The sequence below is a fragment of the Felis catus genome, chromosome A3 (genome assembly GCF_018350175.1).
Source record: "Felis catus isolate Fca126 chromosome A3, F.catus_Fca126_mat1.0, whole genome shotgun sequence".
Classification (NCBI taxonomy): Eukaryota; Metazoa; Chordata; class Mammalia; order Carnivora; family Felidae; genus Felis; species Felis catus.
Genome location: NC_058370.1, coordinates 24658277 through 24674855, shown reverse-complemented (window position 1 = coordinate 24674855; position 16579 = coordinate 24658277). Strand labels below are relative to the sequence as shown.

Below are 16579 nucleotides of genomic sequence, written 5' to 3'. Positions count from 1 at the left end.
GACTGGCAGCTGAGAGCCCAATGTGGGGTTTGAACTAGTGAACTGTGAGATCATGACCTGATCCAAAGGCAGACACTTAACCGACTGAGCCACGTAGGCGCCTCCTAACATTTGGAATTCTTGAATTTTCTTCCCTTAGAGAAATAAACCAGTGACTAAGGAAAAGTTTCATTTCTAAATGGTGAGATTTGAAACTATAAGCTGTTCACACAGTACATGCTGATGTGTATAGTATTTATTCCTAATAAATGACAAAACAAATTGGATATACCTAAATTGTTTTTTAACATGACTTTTATTTTTATTTTTTTAACATGACTTTTGGATTTCTAGGGTATCCGGATGTACTTTATGATGATTTTGAGCAAATAAGTGAAATTTAAGAAGTATCCTAATGCTTATCTGTATTTATTTCAACAAAGTTTCTTAGACTTTGTTTTTAATTAGTGGTCTATTAGAGATTGAATCTACATTTAAAAATATATGAGCAGATGTTTTTTTAAAGCAAATGAAATCTAAAAGATCACCAGTCTCTGTAATGACGGGAGATATTTAGCAGAATAACTGAGTATTGACTGAATACTCATCAAGTTTCTCCCAACTGCTGGCTCTGCTCATTAGATGTGCACCTTGAGGCTCTTTTTTTTTTTTTTTTTAATTTTTTTTTTAACGTTTATTTATTTTTGAGACAGAGAGAGACAGAGCATGAACGGGGTAGGTCAGAGAGAGAGGGAGACACAGAGTCCGAAACAGGCTCCAGGCTCTGAGCTGTCAGCCCAGAGCTCAACACGGGGCTCGAACTCACTGGCTGCGAGATCGTGACCTGAGCTGAAGTGGGACGCCCAGCCCACTGAGCCACCCAGGCGCCCCACCTTGAGGCTCTTTAAGCTGATAATGATATGAACTCCTTAGTGGTTTAAAAGTTAAGAAAAAAGAAACTTCTTGTAGCGTCTTAAGGTAATATTATTGTTGATCCAATATTATTGTTGATTATTGATGATGTTTGGGGGAACGCATAGCTCAAGTTCTGAATTTTTAAGTTGTAGCAGATTGGTCTGCAGTGTTTACATGGCTTCTGTTGTGGGCATTCTCTCTAGAATTGAATTAATTTAGATAAGACCATCTTTGATGGGGCGCCTGGGTGGCGCAGTCGGTTAGGCGTCCGACTTCAGCCAGGTCACGATCTCGCGGTCCGGGAGTTCGAGCCCCGCGTCAGGCTCTGGGCTGATGGCTCGGAGCCTGGAGCCTGTTTCCGATTCTGTGTCTCCCTCTCTCTCTGCCCCTCGCCCGTTCATGCTCTGTCTCTCTCTGTCCCAAAAATAAATAAACGTTGAAAAAAAAAAAAATTTAAAAAAAAAAAAAAAGACCATCTTTGAGAGTATACTTTATTCTCTTTCAAATGAAAGTAAAATTAATAATTCCTTACATTCCATCCCCATTTAGTTTGTTTAAACTTAAAATGGTGGTGAAAATATGATAATGAGGGTAATAGACATAGGTAGCCTTCTGAGAAAGAGTTTATTTGTCCCCCCAAATTTCATCACCTTTTAGAATGAAGTATAGAGAAATTCAAATATTTCTAGAATTTTTCTTTCATTTTCAATTTTTTAAAATGTTTTATTTATTTTTGAGAGAGAGAGACAGAAAGTGTACAAGTGGGGGAGGAGCAGAGAGAGGGAGACAGAATCCAAAATAGGCTCCCAGTTCTGAGCTGTCCATACAGAGCCCAACATGGGGCTCGAACCCACAAACCATGAGATCATGACCTGAGCTGAAGTTGGATGCTTACCTGACAGAGCCACCCAGGTGTCCCTAGAATTTTTCTTTATAGTATTGAACCATACCATGGCAGATAATAACAGTGTTCCTGTTTTTCTAATTGGTGACTTTGAGAACACTTTGTATGCAGTTTAGTGCAAGTTCAGATTTCCCAAAATTTGTTTTGGAAATTACCATTACAGATCGTATTCTTCTTCTCCTCCTCCTCCCCCTCCTCCTCCTCCCCCTCCTCCTCCTCCTCCTCCTCCCCCCCTTCCTCCTCCTCCCCCCCTTCCTCCTCCTCCCCCCCTTACTCCTCCTCCCCCCCCTTCCTCCTCCTCCCCCCCCCCCTTCCTCCTCCTCCTCCTCCTCTATTTTCAGACCTTTGTTCAAATTACAGCCTGCCACTGACTAGCTGTGGGATGCTGGGCAACTTGCTTAATTAACTTCTCTGAATAGTGGTTTCTATATCTGAAGATGCAGGTGGTAATTCCCATCTCTTAGGGTTGCCGTGAAGATGAAATGAAATCACCTCAGGCTCACTATACTACCTGACATAAAGTAAAGATTTAATTTATAAATTAACTTTTTATACTACTAAAGTAAGACAAGTTTTCTAACAGTTTGTAGCATGATGAGCAATTTTACTTGTGTTGGTGATATATGCATGAAGTTGCCCCTGTAGTTCAGCCACAAATGAAAATGACCATGTGAGCATGTAGCATTCAGATGTTTTCTGTAAGATTACAAAATAGGGGCAATATTGATTGTACAATAAACTGTAAGAGATACAGTCAGAAGATTTTAGACATTAAAATTTAATTGTTATTTATTTAGGATCCCACTGTGATATTTTAATGAAAATAATAATTTTTTTTTAACCTTTCTTCACTTTTAGTATTGTCACCCCTGTGAGTAAATTGCATTTTCGCGTGTGGAGTCATCAGACACTGAAATCTGATGTTTTGTTGGGAACTGCTGCATTAGATATCTTTGAAACCTTAAAGTCAAACAACATGAAACGTATGTATGTAAAAGTAACAGAAATTGTGTTAGGCTATTTGTTTTTCTGCAAGAAATACATGTGCAAGACGTGCAGAATGACTATGTTCACTATTTGTTTTTAAGTTTGCTTGGTTATAATATTAATGAGGAGAACAATCTTTAGCTTTTTTTTAAATGTATGTTTATTTATTTTGAGAGAGAAAGAGAGAACCAATGTGTGCATGCATGTGCACTTGCAAGCCTGAGTAGGGGAGGGGCAGAGAGAATCCAAGCAAGCTTTGCATTCTGAGCCCTTGAGCTCATGACCTGAGCTGAAATCAAAGGTCAGATGTTTAACTAACTGAACCACCCGGGTGCCTCGAATTTTGAATTATTTAAAGCATTCTGAGCAACCTTGGTTTAGCCATTCATTTTTGACCCAGTATTTTTTAGTAAATTTAGTAAATAGGTACTTATTAAAATATTATAACTCAATTATGGAAAACTAAAGAAATAGAGATGAAAAATGTAATCCTATTTCAAAGACATATATGATTAATATTTTGACAGATTGTCTTTTCAAATGCTTTTTCTAAATTTCCTAATTTTAGGGGCGCCTGGGTGGCGCAGTCGGTAAGCGCCTGACTTCAGCCAGGTCACGATCTCGCGGTCCGTGAGTTCGAGCCCTGCGTCGGGCTCTGGGTGGATGGCTCAGAGCCTGGAGCCTGTTTCCGATTCTGTGTCTCCCTCTCTCTCTGCCCCTCCCCCGTTCATGCTCTGTCTCTCTCTGTCCCAAAAATAAACGTTGGAAAAAAAAAAATTTTAAATTTCCTAATTTTAGATGGCTGTGGTTTTATTTGTATGTGTGTGTGTGTGTGTATATATATATATATATATATATATGAAGATATATAAAAACTTGAAACATACTTGTTTTGATTAATATATCATGATTTAAAAAAAATTTTTTTTTAATGTTTATTTTTGAGACAGAGAGACAGAGCATGAACGGGGGAGGGGCAGAGAGAGAGGGAAACACAGAATCGGAAGCAGGCTCCAGGCTCTGAGCCATCAGCCCAGAGCCCGACGCGGGGCTCGAACTCACGGACCGCGAGATCGTGACCTGAGCTGAAGTCGGACGCTTAACTGACTGAGCCACCCAGTGCCCCTAATATATCATGATTTTAAAACATAGATGTTTTTCTACCCCTTGACTATCTAAAACATACTTTCTAAATCTCATTTAGGATTTAAGAGATGCAGTCCATTCTTAAGTTATATGTTTTCACTCAGTAAAATTCAGGCATATATTGCTGAATAATCCCGCTGGCTTATTTTCTGCAAGGATGGAATGAATATAACAAATGAGATGATTGAGCTATTTAGTATTTTACATTATCGATATTAAACATTAACAAATTTTGTTGTTTTTTTAAATGTTTGTGTCAAAAGTCCTGAAACCTCAGAGAAGTATACTAAAAACAATTTATATACACAAAAATGTAAATTTTTTCTGACATTCATTGTTTTTAACAGTTAAGATGGCTTAAAGAAAAAAAGTGACTATTTGTTCTGTAATTATATTCTCTTACAGTTGAGGAAGTAGTTGTGACTTTACAGCTTGTAGGTGACAAAGAGCCAACAGAGACAATGGGAGACTTGTCAGTTTGTCTTGATGGGCTGCAGTTAGAGCCTGAAGTTGTTACCAATGGTGAAACTACATGTTCAGAAAGTAAGTAATCACTTTTTATATAGGCTCTTTAATGATTCTTCTAATGTTAGTCACCATAGATGCTGTATGTAATTATTGCTATTCTTTTTCACCTTAAAGAAATTATTTCTTTTTTAAAAAGAGACATTGATTATTTTAAACATTTTCCTTTTAGTGCATTGTTTCTATGAATAAAACATTTTTCTGTAAGTTGAAAAGTTGAAAATCAAAGTTGAATCACAGTTGATTCTGTGTAATGAATTGATTTGTAAACTATTTATTTTGTAGACCAATGATGATAGTTAATATGGTAAATGATGCCATACCCTCTCCATTGCCAATGGCAGACATAGTGTGTCTGTAGTAGTATCTAGTTGAGTTTAAATTTGACTTGAAATCCTTAGTACTGTATCAGCCTACCAGTACAAGCTGAAATCCATTTGCCATTCCTTTTCCATTTCTGTAGGCTACATTTACAGAGGTATCTTTGTGTTACAATAATGACAAAACCAATTCATTATACGTATACCAGCATAGCTTACAATTTATGACTCACTAGTTTTTGTTAAAGGAAATAATAAACATGAACTAATTGAAAGAAGTTTGGCACCCGGATTAGTGCCTATATAGCTAGCATGCTTAATGAAAGTACTTCTTAGTGGATTCCTTTTAGATTTTTCCATTACTTACAAATGTGCTAAGCAAATTTTCACTTGAAATGTCAATTTAAGAGTCCCCAAGACAAAGAGCAGATTAGTGGTTTTCTTGATTAGTCTGACAAAGTTCTTTTTGTTTACTTAGAAACTACATTATAAAACATTTTGCAGTCGTCAGACGCTATTCTTCTGTTTCTGCTTTGGAAGACTTCCTACTTCCTCTTTAACTCATGATCTTTTTTAATAGCAGGACCTTCAGCACAGTCCTGGTGTGTCTTCCAGATTGTTTCTTTGAGGTTAGTGAGGGTGGAGAGAAATTTCTGAAATGGTCATACTGCTTCAGAGTTGACAAGTTCATTTTAATTGACTACTATTCATAGGAACTCTGTAATAGTCAAATTTTTCCATAAATTGAAATACTAGAAAATAATACACAAGTTAAATTTCATTTTTATATTGCTCTACACTCTGCATTTTATAGCTGCTTAAGTTTTTTACCCCCTACAAGTTGAAACTGTTACCAATGAAAAATACTTAATAATTAACAAAGCATATCCATTTTCATATTTTAAAGTAGAATCTAAATTGTATATTTATACTTACAACTTTATTGTTTATTGCCCACAAAAGTGACTATTTCTATGTTACCAGTTTTCCACTCAGGTAAGAAAATAATTGATAGAATTTAACATAATTATTTGAAGTAGAGATTTTAATTGGAAAGTCACACTGTATTTTAGGATTGGAGTTGCCAGATAAAATAGCTGCCATTTTTTTAATGCTTGCCATGTGCCAGCCACTATGGTGATGTGTTTACATATATACTCATTTAACCATCGTAGCTTTAGTAAGGCACAACCTGCATTTTGCATATAAGGAAATTGAGACTCTGATAATTGAAATAATAAGTCCAATATCACACCAATTAGTATGATGCAGAGTCAAGATTGAAATACAAATATTTGTTGATGTTTCCTATTCTTTCCAGTTGATTCACACTTAGAAACCGAGAAACTTTGAATCAAGTCGTGAGTTGTAAGCGGACAAAATCTGGTCTAGTTCACAAACATGCATGATGGGAACTACACTTAGATTGTTCTTTGGTTCCATTTCTGTAACTTTAATTATAAACAGAAATGAAAATAAGAGTTTACCACTAAAATTGAATTTCTAGCACCTGGCATAGGTTGGTTGGATAAGAACTGGGGAGGTAGGGGGGTGAGGGGGATTGCTTTTGTATTTGAATAATTTTCTACTGTTAAAGATTTTTAGATTATTTTTTTCCCCTGAGAATATTAGAGGTTGTGTTTTGTTTTAAAAATTTTTTTTAAGATTTTGTTCTTAAGTAATCTCTATACCCAACGTGGGGCTCAAACTTACAACCCCAAGATCACACATGTTCTACTTACTGAGCCAGGCGGGCATCCCAGTCAAGTTTTTTTGTGGAAGAACATGTAGAATGGTTCTTAGAAGAAATTTGTTCTTGTAGACTTAAATATTTTTGGTTAATTTTTAAATAATGTTTATGAAAAGAAATCACTGAATTTTAGTATTAAAAGTCACCAAATAATAGCTTGCTATAAATGTAGATTTAGTGGGAATGTTGGATTTTCCTGATGAGACAGTATTATCTCTTTGGGTACTTAGAAATTTTTGGCTCATTGTTTTTGGTGGATAAATTTTTTTTAAATGACAGTTAAATAAATAAACCTTTTTCAAGTGAAACAAAATTTACTCAACGTGTTTGTTTTTTCTTCATGCTTATCTTCAGGCTTTATTTGAAAACTAGAGAGCTTTATATCCTCACCCCACCTTCCCAACCCCATGCTGGCTCAGAGAACAAGTTTAATATGCAACTGAGCATCTTAGTTGTAGTTGTCACATTTTCTTTGATATTCTTTCTTACTTCTCTGATTTAGAAAGTAACTTCATAATTTGTCCTGGTGTTTTCCTCTCTTTAAGTACAGAGTTGTCTTTTATGAATCTCTAGGAAGAATCCTTTATTTAATTAGTTACACAGATTTACTGCTTTAGCACTCAGATCTAAAGTCAGTCAACAAATTGAGTGTCGGCAGTTCATATCTGCAAGAACTTCCCATTCATCTGTTTTTACCTCTTGGGCTGCTGGTAGTGGTAGATCATTAGTTTAATACCTGTCTTCCTAAATATGACCTCCAGTAGGAAACACTGAAAAGCATTACTGTCAAAGACATTTTTCCTAAAGACAAATAAAAATCTATTTTACTTTTAAATTCATGATTATAAAGTAAGAACATATTCTTATAAAGATCTTTATTCTTTACCATGCATACTCTGGATGTATTTAAAATTAATTTGGAGATAGGTTTTGGCATATGTGACCTTTGGTTCTTAATATGTATGTTCCATTCCATTTTGACTGTATCTCATTCTTTCTTTCATTTGACTCTAGTTTTTGTGGTTCCTTTTAATTTTAATGTAAATCGCCATTTTATATGAATGTATCTATAATGTTTTCTTATCAGTATAATAAACTCTAAGAAACTAGCTTAAATTTTTTGCTTTACCAAATATTACTTGAAATTACTGATTTCAACTGGATCTGGGTACCAACTAATTATTTTATGGAGATAAACTTATTTGACTTATCTTTGAATGTTTTTGTATGTATGTTCAAATATTAACTAGTTTACCCTCCTCAAAAAGCCAGGAAAACTTTATTTCCACTAGTTCTACTTTAAAAATCCAAATATTAAGGCTGTAATATAGTCATTATTGGTTTAGAGTAAGACTTTGCTGAATTCTTCATCCATTTATACAATTTACAAAGCATTTTGACTTATATTCTCATATATATTACATATATTCTTATATTTAACATGTGTAATACATAAACCAGCATAAATTATTCACCCATAACTGCCACACACCTTAGAAATTAGAGCATTAACAATCATTATATCCTCCTGTATTTTCCTCCCTAGAAATCTGTATCTTTCCCCTACAGATAATCACTACTCTAAATTTTGAATTTATCATTTCCTTGCTTAAACATTTTTTTTATCACCTGTGCATGTCCCTAAGCAGTCTATTACTTGCACTTTTTCTTGAGCTCTATGAAAATAGATTTTTGCCTTTTAAAATTTATCCATAGTACTTCTCTGTAATTCATTTATTTTTGTTGCTATATGATAATCTGTTAGGTGAATATACCACAGTTTATCCATTTTTATGTCAAAAGACAGTCTGATTTCTTTCCAGGTTTTGCCATTAAGAGCATACAGTCATAATTGAATATTTTTGCGTTTAGTCATTTATATGTCTCCTGGTACAGTTTGAAGAGTCTATGTGGGATATATACTTGAGAATGGAATTTCTCCTATATATTGATATGTGCACTTTCAGTTTTACAACATTTATTGTTTCTCAAATATGTCCCTTTTTTGTTGTGATTCTTTTGAGGTACAATTTACATAACATACAACTAACCTTATAAAGTATACAATTCAGTGGCATTTAGTATATACATAATGATAGTATCTACCACCTCTGATTTCAAAACATTTTCATCACCCCAGAAAAACAAACCATTGTCCATTATATAATCACTCCCCATTCCCCACCCCCAACCCTTGGTAATCTCTAATATGCTTTTTGCCTTTAGGGATTTGCCTATTCTGGATATATCATAAAAAAGGAATCATATAGTACATGACCTTTTGTGTCTGGATTCTTGGCATACTGTTTTCGAGGTTTATCAAAGTTGAAGCATGTATCAGTACTTCCTTTTTTGTGGCTGAATAACATTCCACTGTATGATTCTGCCACAATTTGTTTATGCATTCATCTACTGGTGGACACATGACTTACTTTCCCACCTTTTGGTTATTAATGAATCATAAATAATGCTGCTACAAACATTTGTGTGCAAGTTTCTTTGTGCACATGTTTTTAATTTATCTTGGGTATATTCCTAGGAATGCAATTGCTGGAGCTTATTTGATAAATTTCTTGTTTTTTCTTGTTCATTTTCTTTTGATAAGTTTTTTTAATATTCCCTATTTGAAAATTTCAATATCAAACAAAAAAGGAAAATTCCAATATCAGAGATCTTTGGGGATATATTTTTATTTAAAATTTTTTTTTAATGTTTATTTATTTTTGAGAGAGAGACACACATATAGAGCGTGAGCAGGGAAGAGGCAAAGAGATGAAGACACAGAATCCAAAGCTAACTCCAGGCTCTGAGCTGTCAGCAGAGAGCCTGATGTGGAAAATGAATCCACAAACCGTGAGATTATGACCTGAGCCAAAGTCGGATGCTTCGCTGACTGAGCCACCCAGAAGCCCCCGGGGATATATTTTTATGTCTGTCCTTCATTGAGACTTGTTTTCTTATGTGTTTGCTGCTCTTTGATTGCCAGTTTATTTTTAATCATAGTCTGTGGGAATTTTAGGGGCCTAAATTGGGGATTAATTGTCTAAGAGAAAGTTTCTTTTGCTTCTGCTAGTGTAGGGTGTGCCACATACCTAGAAACACCTCATCTCCTTTCAAGTCCCTAGCCTAATGTGGCTATCTCTGGTTCAGTTCTTTCACTTGGTGCTAACCCAAGCCTTCTTTTCTGATTCATCTCAGAGCTGATAATAGCCATCAGGATAACTTTTTTTTTTTTTTTCCCCAAATTTACTTACTTCACCTTGTTCCTGCTCTAGTATCAGTTCACTTGTTTGTTTTGCTTTGAGATTGCTAGGCACCAGGAAATAGAACAGTGTGTTAAATTGCTTCATCTACCAGTTAGTTATTTTATGGCAGGGAACCCCTTTTGAGTAGTTCACTGAATAGAAGAGATCTTTGTAGATCTTCCAAAGTGTCCTATGGGTAAAATGTGTGCATTTAGAAATCTGATCATTTTTTCTTGCGGAAATTGGCAGTAGGAATACTTCTAAAGAACAATACATTTATAAAATGCAAACTTTAAGATCACTGTTCTCTTCTTGGACATTCATTGTATCAGATATTTTGTGCCTTTTTTAAAAACTATTCTCTGGAAGCACAGAATTAGGTCTGTATAATTTATGCCATTGAGGCACCTGGGTGGCTCAGTTGGTTACGTGTCCAATTTCAGCTCAGGTCATGATCTCTCAGTTTGTGAGTTTGAGCCCCATGTTGGACTCTGTGCTGACAGCTCAGAACCTGGAGTCTGCTTCAGATTCCATGTCTCCCTCTCTCTCTGCCCCTCCCCACTCTCACTCTGTCTCTCTCCCTCTCTCAAAAAATGAATAAACATTGAAAAAAATTTCAGTTATGACCTCACCTCTGTATTGAGTGGATGAAAATGGCCTTTGTACTTCTAAATGAAATGTAATTTTTTTTTCAACGTTTATTTTTGGGACAGAGAGAGACAGAGCATGAACGGGGGAGGGGCAGAGAGAGAGGGAGGCACAGAATCGGAAACAGGCTCCAGGCTCCGAGCCATCAGCCCAGAGCCTGACGTGGGGCTCGAACTCACGGACCGCGAGATCGTGACCTGGCTGAAGTCGGACACTTAACCGACTGCGCCACCCAGGCGCCCCTAAATGAAATGTAATTTTGAGAAACAGTAATAGCTAATATTTATGGAGTGCTTATGTGCTGGGCACTGTTCTAAATCTTTACGTGTAATCCTCACAACTATTCTGTGAAGTAGGTATCATTATTGTCCCCATTTCATAAGTGGTAAAAGGCACAGGAAAGGCAAGTGTACTTTTCTGAAGTCACAATGTTAGTACATGATGAAGCTACAATATAAAGTCAGGCAGTTTGGCCTCAGAGTCTGTGATTAAATACTGTGCTTTTTGTAATAAATGAAAAAGTTTAGAAGTGTTACTTATTGGTAGATTTAAATGGAATGTTCCAGATTTTTTTTTTAAGTTTGTTTATTTATTTTGAGAGAGACCATGAGAGCGTGAGCATGTGCATGCTGGGCAGGAGAGATGGAGAATCCCAAGCAGGCTTTGTGCTGTCAGCACAGAGCCCAGTGCAGGGCTCGATTTCACAAACCATGGTATCATGACCTGAGCCCAAACCAAGAGTTGGATGCTTAACCAACTGAGCCACTCTGATGCACTGGTTTTCTTAATTTTTGAGAAAAGTGGGATACTAATTGATTAATTTTAGTAACTTGTGCTGGATTTTTAAATTTCATTTCCTGATTTCATTTATGTCTCATCAGCTATTTGAGGCAATATATTCCATATAAAAATAATTCTTGTAGGGGCTCCTGGGTAGCTCAGCCAGTTAAGCGTCTGACTTTGGCTCAGGTCATGATCTCGTGGTTAGTGGAATTGAGCCCCGCATCAGGCTCTGTGCTGACAGCTCAGGGTCTGGAGCCTGCTTCATATTCTGTCTCCTGGTCTCTCAGCCCCTTCCCTGCTCACGCTCTGTCGCGCGCGCGCGCTCTCTCTTTCTCTCTCTCTCTCTCTTTCTCTCTCTCTTTTGTTTCTCTCTCTCCCAAAATAAATAAACATTAAAAAATTAAAAATTCTTGTAAAACTGAAATGTACTCTTTTCAGGGGTGCCTGTGTGGCTGTCAGTTAAACGTTCGACTCTTGATTTCAGCTCAGGTCATGTTCAGCTTAGGTCATGATCTCACAGTTGGTGGGATTGAGCCCCACAAGTTAGGCTCTGCACTGATAGCATGGAACCTGCTTGGGATTCTCTCTCTCCCTCTCTTTCTCTACCCCTTCCCCACTTGTGCTCTTTCTCTCTTTCAAAAATAAACATTAAAAAAATTTTTTTAGGGACTCCTGGGTGACTCAGTCAGCTAAGTGGCCGACTTTGGCTCAGGTCATGATCTCACAGCTCATGGGTTTGAGCCATTTTTAACAGCTTTATTGAGATTTATATTTCATAAAATTCACTCATTGCAAATATCCAGTTTAATAATTCTTAGTAATTTAACTGAGTGACCCAACCATTACTGTAAATCAGGATTAGAACATTTTCATCCCCCTGGTAAGATCCTCTTATTTACAGGAAATTCTGTTCCCACCTCTAGCCCTAGGCAACCACTAATCTATTTTGTTTCCAAAAATTTGTGTTTTCTGGACATTTCATATAAATGGGAATGGTACAATGTGTGTGGTCTTTTGTGTCAGACTTCTTTTACTTATTAGCACAGGGTTTTTCGGGTTCATCCACGACATAGCACAATTCAATTATTTGTTCCTTTTTATTACTGATAGTTTTCCATTGCATACATATACCATATTGTCTGGTTATCCACTTGTACTTTCTTTTTTTTTTTTTTTTTTAATTTTTTTTTCAACGTTTATTTATTTTTGGGACAGAGAGAGACAGAGCATGAACGGGGGAGGGGCAGAGAGAGAGGGAGACACAGAATCGGAAACAGGCTCCAGGCTCTGAGCCATCAGCCCAGAGCCTGACACGGGGCTCGAACTCACGGACCGCGAGATCGTGACCTGGCTGAAGTCGGACACTTAACCGACTGCGCCACCCAGGCGCCCCTGTACTTTCTTATTTTTGGTAAGCTTTTTGTTTTAATTGAAGGATTGTTGACACACAAAGTTACATTAGTTTCAGGTGTACAACCTATTGATTGGACAAATCTGTATATTATGCTGTGCTCACTGCAAGTATAGCTACAGTCGGTCACCAAACAACACTATTAAAATATTATTAACTATATTCCTTATGCTGTACCTTTTATACCCCCTACTTTTTTTAATGTAATATTTTTAGACAAGATGATATTCCTGGCAGCCTTGCTGAGTATGGTATAGTGTAGTGGTGATTCAGCATTTTTTAAATGAAATTAATCTATTAATTATGGTTTGGAGTAATGTAGTGATGATTTCACTGTTTAAAACTATGTATTTGGGGACTTAAAAAAATTTTTTTTTACATTTATTTATTTTTGAGAAACAGTGAGACAAAGTGTGAGTGGGGGAGGGGCAGAGAGAGGAGACACAGAATCTGAAGCAGGCTCCAGGCTCTGAGCAAGCGGTCAGCACAGAGCCTGATGTGGAGCTCGAACCCATGAACTGTGAGATCATGAACTGAGCTGAAGTCAGACGCTCAACCGACTGAGCCACCCAGGCGCCCCAGGGCCTTTTTTTTTTTTAATGTTTATTTTTGAGAGACAGAGACAGACAGACAGAGCACGAGTGGGGGAAGGGCAGAGAGAGAGGGAGACACAGAAGCAGGCTCCGGGCTTTGAGCTGTCAACACAGAGCCCAATGTAGGGCTTGAACCCATGAACCATGAGATCATGACCTGAGCTAAAGTCAGATGCTTAACTGACTGAGCCACCCAGACGCCCTAGGCACTATTTATTATTCTTTAACTAACTTAAAATAGACTGATAAACTTGAGTTCTTGTTTCTGCATTTTACAGTATTTCCTTATCTTGTTATTTTTGCTGCAATCAGTGTGCCTACTGTCTAATGTTTTTATAGTGCACAGACCCTTACTGAATTCCTCAGGTTATTTTGCATGAATGAAATTTGAAGAAAGTGTGAAATTTGTGGCATTAATTTGCCACTTGAGATTAGTTGGTACCTTTCCTTTTCTTGAAGTTATTTGCCAGGCCCTTGCATAAGAGAGATGTTACTGGTTTTTCTGTTTTCAGAATCTGTTTTATTCCTTATCCTGCTGGTTATCAGTATTTTGTGTGAGGTATTTGGAATATAAAAGATGGCTAAAATATTAGATTTGAATTAGAACCAAGCAAATATATATTTTAAAAGGCAGAAGTAGGACATCAGTAATAATACCTTGACTAATTAGCATCTCCTAGACCTAAAAAGCATTTGCGCAAAATTTTGGTAAACATTTTTTAATTTCAATCATATGAACATTTTATCACATTTTTCCTTTAAATATCATGTTGGAATTTAAGTTATAGTGTGTTCTACAACATTTAATAAAATGCTTTGCCTGTTTAGGAAAAAGGTGAAAATCACTTTTTGAAACTCATTTTCTGTGTAAATTTTATTGATGTTCAAGGTGCTTCACAGAATGATGATGGCTCTAGACCGAAGGATGAAGCAAGGTAAGATTTCACTTGTTCACCAAAGAATACAAGAAGAGACCAGGGAGAATAAATAACCATTTTAGTCAGAACTTTAGTTTGACTAAAGCAAAAGTTTAGACTGATACAAGAATAAAGAAATGTCAGAAAATTTAGGGTTCACAAATATCCATCGACGGATGAATGGATAAAGAAGATGTGGTATATATATACAATGGAGTGTTACTCGGCAACCAAAAAGAATGAAATCTTGCCATTTGCAACTACGTGGATGGAACTAGAGGGTATTTATGCGAAGTGAAATTAGTCAGAGAAAGATGAATATCCTATGACATCACTCATATGAGGACTTTAAGACACAGAACACATGAACACAAGAGAAGGGAAGCAATATAAAAACAGGGAGGGGGACAAAACAGAAGAGACTCTTAAATATGGAGAACAAACAGAGGGTTACTGGAGGGGTTGTGGGAGGGGGGTGGGCTAAATGGGTAAGGGGCACTAAGGAATTTACTGAAATCATTGTTGCACTATATGCTAACTAATTTGGATGTAAATTTAAAAAAAAAAAATTCAGGACTCAGTGGCACATGGCTGGCTCAGTTGGTGGAGCATACAACTCTTGATCGTGGGGTTGTGAGTTTGAGCCCATGTTGGGTATAGAGATTACTTAGATAATAAAATCTTTAAAAAGAAATTTAGGGCTCAAGGTAAGAAAGGAAATATTTATGAATGTTTCAAAATACTTAGCTTATTTGACTGCAGTTCTTTGGAGTAGCCCAGGGATACCCAATTTGCTAATATTTCCTTCAGCTTGTTGAAAGTGAATATATTTGCACTTTTTCAAAGGCAAGGAGTTCAGAATCCCAGGGCCATCACTGGACTGTTAAATTTTTTTTTCTAGAAAAGCTGGGTTATAAGCTTTGGGTATATGGGAAGGTCGTCACCATCTATGGTATCTTCTGAGCCTTTGTTGAAAGGAGCAGTGATTTGTACCAGTTGTTTACTCTAACCCTAGATTCAGCACTTTTTTTTTTTAAGTTTATTTATTTCTTTTAGTTATCTCTATACCCAGTGTGGGGCTCAGACTCACAATCCTGAGGTCAAGAGTCGTATACTCTTCTGACTGAGGCAGCCAGGTGCCAGTGGATTCACCACTTTCATGGGCTTATCTGCCTTGACATCTAGGGCCTAAAAAGTGTTGAATGCCTTGAGTGTTAACTGATTTAAACATTTAGGTGTTTAGTGTTATGCTAGAAAACTGATAATGGGAGATAAATTTAGAAAAGGAGATGTTCCTAGTCTTAAGGCAGTAAGTAACATATCTTAGAGAGTTACAAAATCCCATTGGATTCCTCCTTTTTCCGAAACTGAGTAAACAGTGGGTAGGAAGATGATGAACCACAGAAGTAATGATCAGAAGAGGAGAAGTGTAGAAGTATCACAGAACATAAGGGAAAATACCCTTAAAGATGGGGTATTAACGTGTTAGGTGGTGGCAGGAGAGGAGAGGTGGAGCAAGTAGAACAAAATGTTAATGGTTGTTGAAACTGAGTTGATAGAGAATTTGTGCTACTAGTTTGTCTACTTTTGTGATTTATGGGAAATTTTATAATAAAGTTAAAAAAAGACAACTTACCAAGATCTTTGGGAAAATTAAAGTGTGTAAAGCTATTCTCTTTTATCTAATAGAGATCTCCTTTCAGAGTCACTCCTGTGACAAAAACTCATCTCTTATACTAATCTCTGAAGAGGTGGAATATTAAGGACTAGTAACATCTTGTCCACGGAACAATAACTGCTTTTATTTCTCAGTGTGATTAAAAAGCAATAGAAAAGAAATATACATATCTCTGTAGACGGGGAGACAACTCTAGCCTCTTGTGCCTCCCCTTAGTTTTATGTTTAATTAGAGTTTTGAATTCCTGAAATTTTCTCCATAATGTTTTAATATTTCAGTTTGTGTTCATCAGGTAACTCCTATTTTATATAATAAACCCATATTTTTCCATTAATAAGTGAGAATGTCATAGAATTTTGTATGCTCATTGAAAGGTTCAGTTAAGGGGCGCCTGGGTGGCTCAGTTGGCTGACTCTTGATTTCAGCTCAGGTCATGATCTCACAGTTTATGGGATCAAATCCTGCCTTGTTGCGCTCCATGCTGACAGTATTGAACCTGTTTGGGATTTTCTCTCCCTCTCTCTCTTCTCTCCCTCTCTTCTCTCCCTCTCTCCCTTCCTTTCCCTCCCTCCCTCTCTCTCTTGCTCTCTCAAATAAATACAATTTAAAAACAAGAAAGGTTCATTTAAGTCACTCTTTCTTTTTACAAATCTCATTATTTTTAATTTTTCTATTTTTTTTTAAAGTACTCTCTATACCCAACGTGGGGCTCAAACTTAGAATCTCAAGATCAAGAGTCGCATGCTCTACTGACTGAGCTAGCTAGTTACTCCTACAA

The 16579-nt window shown here is 36.6% G+C and overlaps 1 protein-coding gene across 4 annotated transcripts in view; it reads left to right on the top strand.

Annotated features, from left to right (window-relative positions):
• Positions 1-16579, top strand: part of ITCH (itchy E3 ubiquitin protein ligase) — a 145960-nt gene that overhangs the window by 64289 nt on the left and 65092 nt on the right. For all 4 annotated transcript variants that reach the window (XM_003983597.6, XM_011280854.4, XM_006929828.5 and 1 more), the window contains 3 exons: positions 2657-2781; positions 4337-4474; positions 14096-14141. In XM_003983597.6, the coding sequence (XP_003983646.1) occupies positions 2657-2781; positions 4337-4474; positions 14096-14141 (309 nt within the window). The remainder of the gene's footprint in view (positions 1-2656; positions 2782-4336; positions 4475-14095; positions 14142-16579) is intronic.